General features: G+C 40.0%; 1 protein-coding gene across 1 annotated transcript; it reads left to right on the top strand.

The window, feature by feature from the left end:
• The first annotated feature begins 398 nt into the window (after window positions 1-398).
• Window positions 399-5,991, top strand: eif3m (eukaryotic translation initiation factor 3, subunit M). The gene is made up of 11 exons (XM_035159196.2): window positions 399-555; window positions 1,242-1,374; window positions 1,592-1,730; window positions 2,011-2,134; window positions 2,319-2,413; window positions 2,538-2,621; window positions 2,718-2,817; window positions 3,480-3,561; window positions 3,954-4,097; window positions 4,474-4,534; window positions 5,751-5,991. Exons 1-11 carry the CDS (start codon window positions 514-516, stop codon window positions 5,872-5,874), a joined length of 1,128 nt encoding a protein of 375 aa, XP_035015087.1. The 5' UTR covers window positions 399-513; the 3' UTR covers window positions 5,875-5,991.
• The last annotated feature ends 3,892 nt before the right edge of the window (window positions 5,992-9,883 follow it).

Raw genomic sequence — 9,883 nt, 5'->3', positions numbered from 1 at the left:
CGGCTCGATCAGATAACCTCTCCCCGGGATCAGGTTCACCTGTCGGCCTTAACTCTCGTCCGAGGCCTCCAGGGTTAATCTGCCAGAGAGGAGATTGATGTCTGGATGAAGAAGAATGAAATATTAGGATGTGTTGCTGGAAGTCAGGTGATAAAAATGTATTTATGAGGTTGTCTGACCTCTGAAGGAAGGGGAAGCACAAGTTGAAGTTGTGCAGCACATACAGGACAATAACAATGAATATAAAATGAACATATTAAAAGAAAACTATAAATTATAAAGGTGGAAGATATTCAAAAAGATAAAGTTTTAAAAGGCTCTCTTTGGAGAGAGGGGCTAATACAATGAGACATACTTTCGCAGTAAATTCCAGATGTGGTTACTGTCGCTTTAACAACTTGACCCGGAAGAGGAAGAGCTCCACCGGCGTTGATCCTTTTTCTTTTCCGCTCAGGTCTCTGCCGTGGTGAGAGCGTGGATTTCATCATCTGGGCTCAAACAAAGTCACCAAACATGAGCGTCCCAGCGTTTATCGACATTACGGAGGAGGACCAGGTACGATGCGTTTTCCTTTTAAAAACTCTCCCTGCTCCGTTTTTTGCCTGCGGATGAGTCGAGAAACGGAAACTGTCCAACCAGGTAGCTTAGCATGCTAGCCAGCGAAAACGCTAGCCGCTAGCTTAGCAGCTGACAGGTACATGCTGAGTGTTAGCTGCACGCTGCTAATGTGACATATGTTGAAGCTCGGTGCGAGTACTTGCATGATTAAATGAACCGTTTAGCTTGTGTGTATGTAGAGGAGTTTATAGTTAACGCCATTAAATCACTGTATTTACGGATAACGCTGTCACCGCTCGAGTAGCAGGTCTTCAGTGTTGTAATTTTAGGATAGCTATATATGCTAACTACGTAGCCTCACATCTTGATAAACAAAGCAGGGGACATTGCCAAACAGTCAGCTCTGTTCTTACGAGATAACTATAGCTCTAGCATTTTTAATAGGTTTATATTTGAATATGTTTATTTTCTCTTGTAGCTGGCTGCAGCTAATTTTCATGTGATTTTAAAACAGAACCTCACAGTAAATGCTTAATTATAAACACATTGCTAATATTACACTTTTACATTACTCACACACTGAAGCATGTGTGTGTATATATATATATACACGCGAAGCATGGCATTATTTGTGTTATTGGGTGTTATTTCTCCACTAATGCTGATTATGTTACTGTGTACAGGCCTCAGAGTTGAGAGCATACATCAAGGCCAAAGGAGCCGAAATCTCCGAGGAGAATGCTGAAGGTGGACTCCATGTGGATCTGGCTCAGATCATCGAGGCGTGTGACGTCTGCCTCAAGGACGATGATAAAGGTAGGCCACGATGAACACCCCTGTGTCTAACCCACCATCATTCATGTACATGTTGGACAATGACAGGTTTTTATTGGTGTGAAAGGTTACCCCTGCAGTTATAAGTTAAATGTGCCACATTTAAAGTGTAATATTGAAGTAATCAGCCGAGTCTGAAACCTCACCTGGATGAATAACAATGTTTTACTTGTAGCCTAATTGCTGCTTCTCTCTGCAGATGTCGAGAGTGTGATGAACAGCATCGTGTCTCTGCTGCTGATCCTGGAGACGGAGAAGCAGGAGGCTCTCATTGAAAGTCTTTGTGAGAAACTGGTGAAGTTCCGTGAAGGAGAGAGACCCTCCCTCCGGATGCAGTTGTGAGTCCTGTCACCCTGCCCCCCCCCAAAACCTTCAGCATCACCTCCATATTGTGTTGTTTCTGAAATGTTGGTCAAAAGAAAATACATTCTTTAAGAAAACAATTTAGGTCACTGTTTTGGTGTTGAACTAAATCAGGAATTTTACTGTATAGGAACATTAAGAATCAGCAAAGTCTTTATCTTCCAGCTAAAACAAATCTCAAAACATGTAACCAATCTGGAAAAAACCGAATCTCGGTGAAAATGTATAACTGTCTCTTGAACTGTTTTGTTACAGGCTGAGCAACCTGTTCCACGGCATGGATGAGAACACTCCAGTGAGATATACTGTCTTCTGTGGTCTCATCAAAGTGGCGGCAACATGTAATGCCATCAACTTTATCCCCACTGACCTTGATCAGGTATAACTCTTCATCATGATCCCCTGCAAAAACTGACCGATGAAACTGTAGATTTTTCGTTTATCTTTTTGGCTACAGACAAAGTTAAATGAGGAATGTTTTTTATTGAAATGTACACATGTCCATGGGCTGTAAGTTTTCTTATGTAGCTGATTTTTTGTTAAATGTTTTTGCCCCTGATCAGGTGCGCAAGTGGATCATTGACTGGAACCTGAACACAGAGAAGAAACACACGCTATTGAGGCTGGTGTATGAAGCTTTGGTTGATGGCAAAAAAAGGTAAATTCTGACAGAGTAAGGTGTGTGGGGAAATACATGTTTGGATATGTGCAGAAGTAAATCATCAGTGAATTTAAAAAGTGGGGGAAAAAGTTTTCAACACAGTATTTTCCTCATTTCCTAGTGAGACGGCAGCAAAAGTGATGGTTGAGCTGCTGGGAAGTTACACAGAAGACAACGCTTCACAAGCACGGGTTGATGCCCACAGGTAAATGTGTAGAGCTTGTTTTTAACAATTTTCTTTAAGCCTTGATGTACTGAACATTCATCATACTTTCATCCATCTGTGTGCTTTGTGTTTTAGATGTATCGTCCGTGCTCTCAAAGACCCCAACACCTTCCTGTTTGACCACCTGCTCACCCTGAAACCTGTTCGCTTCCTGGAGGGAGAACTAATCCATGATGTGAGTACTGAGGGATGTGTGATTCTTTACAGGTTATATAAAAGAGATTACAGGCCTTTTCAGGTTTTTGCCAGAAACTATTGTCCTGTCAATTTTGTTCTCTGCAGATTTTGACGTTGTTAGTGCCTTACATAGCCCCAAAACTGCGCCGAAAACATTGTTTCCTAAAGCAAAATTTTCCATCAGTCATTGTTACAAGCTGGTCAATCTTGCTTGTGTAGAATACCAATTTATGTCATGTGATAAGTAGGATAACACACACTGGTGTAAAAGCCTCCTAACTGAGTTTTAGATTTTGATTTGTTAGGACAAAAACAGCCCAATATCAATGTTACTTAATAGGTTTGAATGTTGAGTAGCAGGTTTTTACATCATCAGCTGAACACGTTGAGATAATGGGGGGAAGTATTTTCACTCAAATGTATGCAGTTTCTTAGGGTCAATAGAGTATCAATTACAAAGCTATATATAGTTTAGTAATTATACATCACGGATGAAACAATTTGCAGAAAGCCAGTGAGATGTTTATTCCAATTGTCTATGATTATTATATGTATATATGTATATTATTATATATGTTCAATGTGTATAAATACAAAGATGATCTAATTGTGATTATCAAGTCTTCTAATTGCCATTCCTCCCTCCCTTTGTCTTTACAGCTATTAACTATCTTTGTCAGTGCCAAACTAGTATCATACGTAAAGTTTTACCAGAGTAACAAAGACTTCATCGATTCTCTTGGTAAGTAACCATAACTTGATCAATTCTACAAATGCATATGTATACACATCATGTTTAAAAGTCTTATACAGTTTAGTGCACAGCGAAAAATTCGTAAGCTCTAAATTGATTTCCATATTGAGCCAACGTGCAGTGCTGTGTTGACACTGTGCAGGAATGTGTGTGTCAGCAGTTTATCTCTTTCTCACTACTCGAGGCTTAGGTGTAATTAAAAGCATGTGTAGGATGGATTCTCAAAACAGACCGTGTGGAGGGATGTTTGTGTTAATGAGTAGATTCCCTGACTGCTTGCTCCTAAATGTAGAAACAATTATCACAGGGAAACTCCCAGAGTGGAGAGTAATCGACTGTGACTGTTTGGTGCTTAATGATCCCTGCTCGTTGCTCTGCAGGTCTGTCTCACGAGCAAAACATGGCCAAGATGCGTCTGCTGACATTCATGGGCATGGCGGTGGAATTCAAGGAAATCTCCTTTGACACCATGCAGACGGAGTTGCAGATTGGACCAGATGACGTTGAGGCTTTTGTCATTGACGGTACACCTCAAATAGATCTTTGCTGTTCTCCCTTATTAAGCATGCATGTTAGTTTCTCACGGCAGAAAGAGAAAGGAAAGCGATTGAACAGTTGCCTGACTTTTCTTTGTCATTCATTTACTGCCACCTTCCGCTAAAGAATGAGGTGGAGATGATGGGACACGAGTTTGACTTTACCAACTGTAGTGGGGAAAAGTGTCTAAAAGCAAAAATAGCACATTTTAGTGTTTTGCGATGGGGATTAGCTTCCTCTTCAGTTTCATTTTCCAAGTGCATTTTCTCTTAAAGCACTTACGTGTCGTGGGACTTTTTTAGTGCTTTCTGTCAGAGCCTTGGCCGTCTCATAATTCTTCTCCTGTCCACTTTGTCTTTTTAGCTGTTCGGACCAAGATGGTGTACTGCAAAATCGACCAGACGCAGCGGAAAGTCGTTGTGAGGTATGAAGCTCCATTAAACCATCACACATGGCTTAGCTGTAATAAAGATCTATGTTACCTGTGGCAACAGCCGTAACTGGTACCAATCCAAAAGTACTTCATAGATTGTCAATCTGCATACTACATACTGTACTATACCAGGGCTGGACAATCAAACTATATCAATAATGATATATTTTCATCAATAACAACAAAACAGACATCCAATTTATATTGATATAATACTTGTACATGGTTTAGGCACAGTAAGGAGGTATAACACATAATTGATCCTCCTCAGATTTGTCAAATGTTTTGCTGTTTATCAAGGATTTTTCATTTATCTGCTCATTAAGAAGAGTTTAAAACCACAACTATCACCCAGGAGCAAAATTCTTTCAACTTAAAAGAAATAATGTGACATTTCACATCATATTGACTTATATGACATATTCTTTTGTCTTGATATAATTTCTGACCATATATTGGTATAAGCATATGTTTTCTAATATGAAATCCTATTTTACACAAGAAACAATGCAGAAAGAATGTACATTTATGTTCACATTTTATGTGAGAAAATTATGTTCATTTTCTTTATTCACGTTCTATATATTTGGTTGAATTTGTCAGGTAAAGTATCATTATCTTAAACAGGTTTCTTCTTACAACGCTCTGTAATTTTGCAGCACTTTCAATTGATCAATGTTTTTGTAACTCAGGTTGTCATCTCACTGTTATTTTAAATTGGAAGTTACACATGCATCTCATCTAAGAGATGAAATTGTGTTTGTTGGAACAACATCAAGTTTACTTTAAGAGATTTTTTTGTTATTAGTGAGAAGAGCCTTTGCAGATTAAGATTAGATTGAGATTGTTGTGGAGATGGACCGGGGAGTGCTTGCTTCTGTAGTTGTTCAGGCTGCAAGAATTTAACGTTTAATTAGTATGTGGTAATGGTCAAGGAATCTGCTTTTATTTTGAAATGGTCTGTAGAAATTCGTTGGTCTGTATTGAAACTAGGAAAACTATTGTACAAGGAAACATTCCACTGTTTTTCTTGCGATTCTGCCTCCAAATGGCTGTGATATCATACAGAATACATTCATCATATCTTTTTCCACAGTTACATTTACTACTGCTGTTTTATTTCTCTGAGGCGGTGGGACATGACCTTCATCTGCATTTATTTGTATCCGTTTTAACATTCTTCCTTTTCTGTCTGCGCTCCCATTAGCCACAGCACACATCGCACCTTTGGCAAGCAGCAGTGGCAGCAGCTGTCCGAGAGCCTCACCTCCTGGAAGGCAAACCTAGCAGCCGTCAAGACCAGTCTGCAGGCCCTGTCACCCTCTGCTTAATTCCACCGTAACCCAGCTGTCTAGACTGCCTGACCCTCTTCTTTTCCACCTCCCAGATTCCCAGACTGAAATTATCAGTTTTTATATTCATTCAATAAAAGAACAGTGGAGATCGCCCGTGATTGAGTTTTTCTTTTCTCCAGGTTGAATTAATACAGCACACAGCGTCGAGTTTGATGAATAATTACAAAGTTTGAGAAGGCACAGCCAAAGATTTTCTGTCCCATTAATGGAAAATACAGATACTGAATAATCAGTCTTTCCGGACGGCTGTTTAACTTGTCATATTTTCATGATGCCACTGACTTTAATGGGGGCTTGTTTTCGAGCAGCTCTCCACATCTGCTTTCAGTTAAAGGACAGCGTGCCGGTATTAGATGAGCTGTGAGAAATGGCCTGCAGCCGGAGGGTCACTTGACTGGGAACACATGAGGAGTGACAATAGCAATGTGAACTTCTGATGACCCCGTCTGCCTGAGCTGTATTACTGTAGCATCAACACAAAGCTTGTGGTGTAGGCTGATTCACTGCCACTAACAAAGTTTCAAACTGTCCACAGGGTTATAGATACTGTTCAGCTGTAGTCAGCGTGACTCACTCGCTCTCGACGTGTCAGAAAAAAAGTGGAAAAGCAGGGACTTTTCCTATTGATGTTGAGTAAAGTGCCATTTATTCCTGCACTAATCTGCTCTCAGGCAGCGGGCCAGAACACGAGGATGTGAACTCCCATGATATATGGCCCAGGCATTAGGTGTAAAAAGGGGTCTGTTGGAGTTCTCTCCCTCTGGGGGCTGTGATGAAATCAGCATAAACTGACAAAGTGCAGACTAGAGATTGCACTCTTTGAATCCCCTCCCTGAAACCCCAAATCCACAGTGCACCCACTTTTTGACACTAATGAAGCACCAGTTCAACTTGCTCAAATCTGTACCAGGTCATTTCTTATTATTCGAACCCTGCTGCTGAAATACCAGATTAAATCATCAGTGAATGTGTACATTTGTTTTCTTTCCTATCGTACCGGAGGTCTGCTGAGGCTCACCGCTCACTTCTGTCCAGTTGTCCGCAGGGAGCAACATCTCCAGCTCTTATCAGTGGGTGTAAATCACACAACACATTCTCAGGAGCGTAACCTCACCACGGCACGGGTGGCCTGGTGGCAAGGTGGAGAAAAATAATGTGACCGAGGCTTAACACACTGTCTGTAAAGTTTTATATCTCAGTTTCCATCTCTCCGCACATGCTCCTTTTTCTTAGCACGCAGTTGCTTTTCAGTTACTTCACTCATGCTGCACAGTGAGCGCTCTCTCCTCTTGTCTCTAATTTGTTTCACTGGTTTTAAGTGACTGTTTTGTCGATGGTCCATCATATGAGATTTACCAGATGTTAATAGTGTGTGTGTGGAGGATGGTGTATCTCACAAACACCATGACCCTTTCTTATCATAGATAGGTTAAGGTTTGTCTGCATTGTTCAGTCATGAAAAACAAATGAGTTGAAGTTCCAATTGGAAAGTGGCACCGAAACATACGTTTTTTTGTAGGAGAACATTTTTTATTGTGAAAAACTATGTATGCCACTATGTACTGTTACTTTTACTAAGAGGATAGGTTTGGAGTTTTAAAAGTCCTTAAACAACAGTCAGGTGCTAGTTTGCACATTAAAGCTGTGTGTTATCACTCCTGTTCATTCAGGCCATTAAGGGATTAGTGACACACAGTTGACACGATTCAGAAAGTGCCAAATTATTTTCCAAAATGAACCTGACGCTAATGTTTGAGTTAAGCAGATCAAATAGAAAACTTCGGAAAATGAATCTATTCAGTAAATTGTCCTTATTACTATTGCACTTGATTAGAAAACTTGACCATGTGCAACAATATCCTAACTGTGCAAAATTATCCTGTGCAATATAACTGAGTACATATACTCATCTGCTTTAATGCCCCATTCTATGTTTTGTTTTTATATTTATTAGACTGTAATGTTCCCACTTGTCTCCGAGTTATGCTACTCATTGTACCACAGGGACATCTCATTACAGTGACAAATGATTAAAATAATAAATAAAATAAAAACTGTCTATGGAAACAGAGATTGACTGTAAATGTACCTTTTAAAAAGGTATATCCCTGAATTAATTTGCCAGGTTATTATTGTTCTTTTATCTCCATAATTATCACTATTAACATTATTTATGTACTTCCTTCTGCATGTTAAGGACTTTGTATTTTAACCTTTTGCTTTCTTGTTGTGCAGCACTTTGTACTTTGTGTTGGTACTTTGCGTTGCTCCATGAATAAAAGTATTATCTTTATTAATAACAGTGTGAACAGGAGGAAAACCAGCAGCGACTACAAATCATCTCAGTGCTCATACAAGCACCTGACTGTTGTTTTAAGATGGACTTGTGAACCATAAGTAAAGAATCTGAACACTCCCCATGCTACTGGTCACACCGAGCACAAACCTCGCTGCGTTAGCTCGGGAATTCCCCATGCAGCGAAGCCCTATTAATCATCTTAGCTTGAATATTATAGTATATTGTATCATCTGACATCACATATAGGTAAAGTCTGGAAGTTCTCATTTACTTCTCCCCTTTTCTTCATATCAACATTCCTCTGGGGAAATCCGAGAGCCTGACAGTATCCAGAGACGTAGCCAAGTACAAGAGAGGGGCTCTCGCTGCCCTTCAATTAGCACCATCCAGAAGTCAGTGAGATAATGTTCAATTGCATCCTATCTCTGCTTTACATAAACACTGAGCAAGAGGCCCGGAGGCTCGGAGGCAGATATGACTATTTACACAGAGTGTGAAACATAAACACTGCTGTGGACGATGGTTCGCTGAGCAGAATGGGAAACTTTATCTTGGACTTGTGTTACTGCATGTTTTGCTGTTTTGTCATGTCTGTGAAATTGCTGTAGTCACTATACTTTGCAAGGGGAAAAGCACAGATGTGACGTCTTCTCTGTCAAAGTCACTCGGGGGCCCGTCACACAAGCTTTTCCCATACAAGGCCTGTACATGGTGGTGCAGTCACCAGCTCCAGAGCTGTTGGAAGACAAGATTTACTGCTTTTAAAAGAACAGTCCTTGTTGTAGAAATCAAACTTGTAGAGTCTTCAGGGGAAAAAACAAAGATCAGAGTTAGTCTGCAGAGGAACCGAACAATGACAGAGAAGATATCATCATTTATGCTCAAGGCCAAGTATCCTCTTTATAAGTTATTGTTTAAGTGTTTTATTGTTTATTATATATAAATATTACAGCATTAAGTTCATACAATATATACATACGGTAAGGTAGATATATTTAGTGTGTTAAACAGTCATAATAAATTCAGTGACAACATATTGATCCGGTATTATGACTTGTGATGTGATTTGTCCTTCCTACTCCTTTTTGAGCATGGATTGCCTCATTTCAATTTCTCTCAGTGGGATTTTATATGAATGCGGACGTCTTCCCCCCCTTGTTTTCGCGTGTATTTATTGTTGTATAAACATGTTCGGAATAAATAAATGAAATGAAAAAAAATGAAGGAGTGTTTTGTCCTTTTAGAGGAAATGAATGTTCCCTATTGAGATATTATTCCCATGTATGAATATAGGCTATACATATTGAATATACTCATCATTTTGATTTTCTCCACATGATGGTGACAAAAACATTTGGTTTCTGCTCTTGTTCAGGGCAAATGTCCAGAGTTGACAGCAGCAGTGTTTAAATGACTTAAAGGTAATAACATAGAGGTAATGAGCTCGGGTGAAATGATGGCCTGAGACGGGACCCCCACCCTGAGTCTCCCTCCGCCCCGGTCAACAGAGCCTCCTCCCAGTCACATCTTCACCTCAACAACCTGTCCTTAACATCCAGTCCAATCAGTGCCCATTCAAATCTTTAAATGACAAATTGCTGTGGTCCTTGCAGGTGAAGTGCAGCTTTTAAAGTGACGCAGAGCAGAGGCCTGCAGATGATGTGGTGTTAGTTAGGGTGGAGTGCA

The sequence above is a fragment of the Hippoglossus stenolepis genome, chromosome 1, assembly GCF_022539355.2.
Source record: "Hippoglossus stenolepis isolate QCI-W04-F060 chromosome 1, HSTE1.2, whole genome shotgun sequence".
Lineage (NCBI taxonomy): Eukaryota > Metazoa > Chordata > Actinopteri > Pleuronectiformes > Pleuronectidae > Hippoglossus > Hippoglossus stenolepis.
This window is presented reverse-complemented; position numbering and strand designations above follow the sequence as displayed.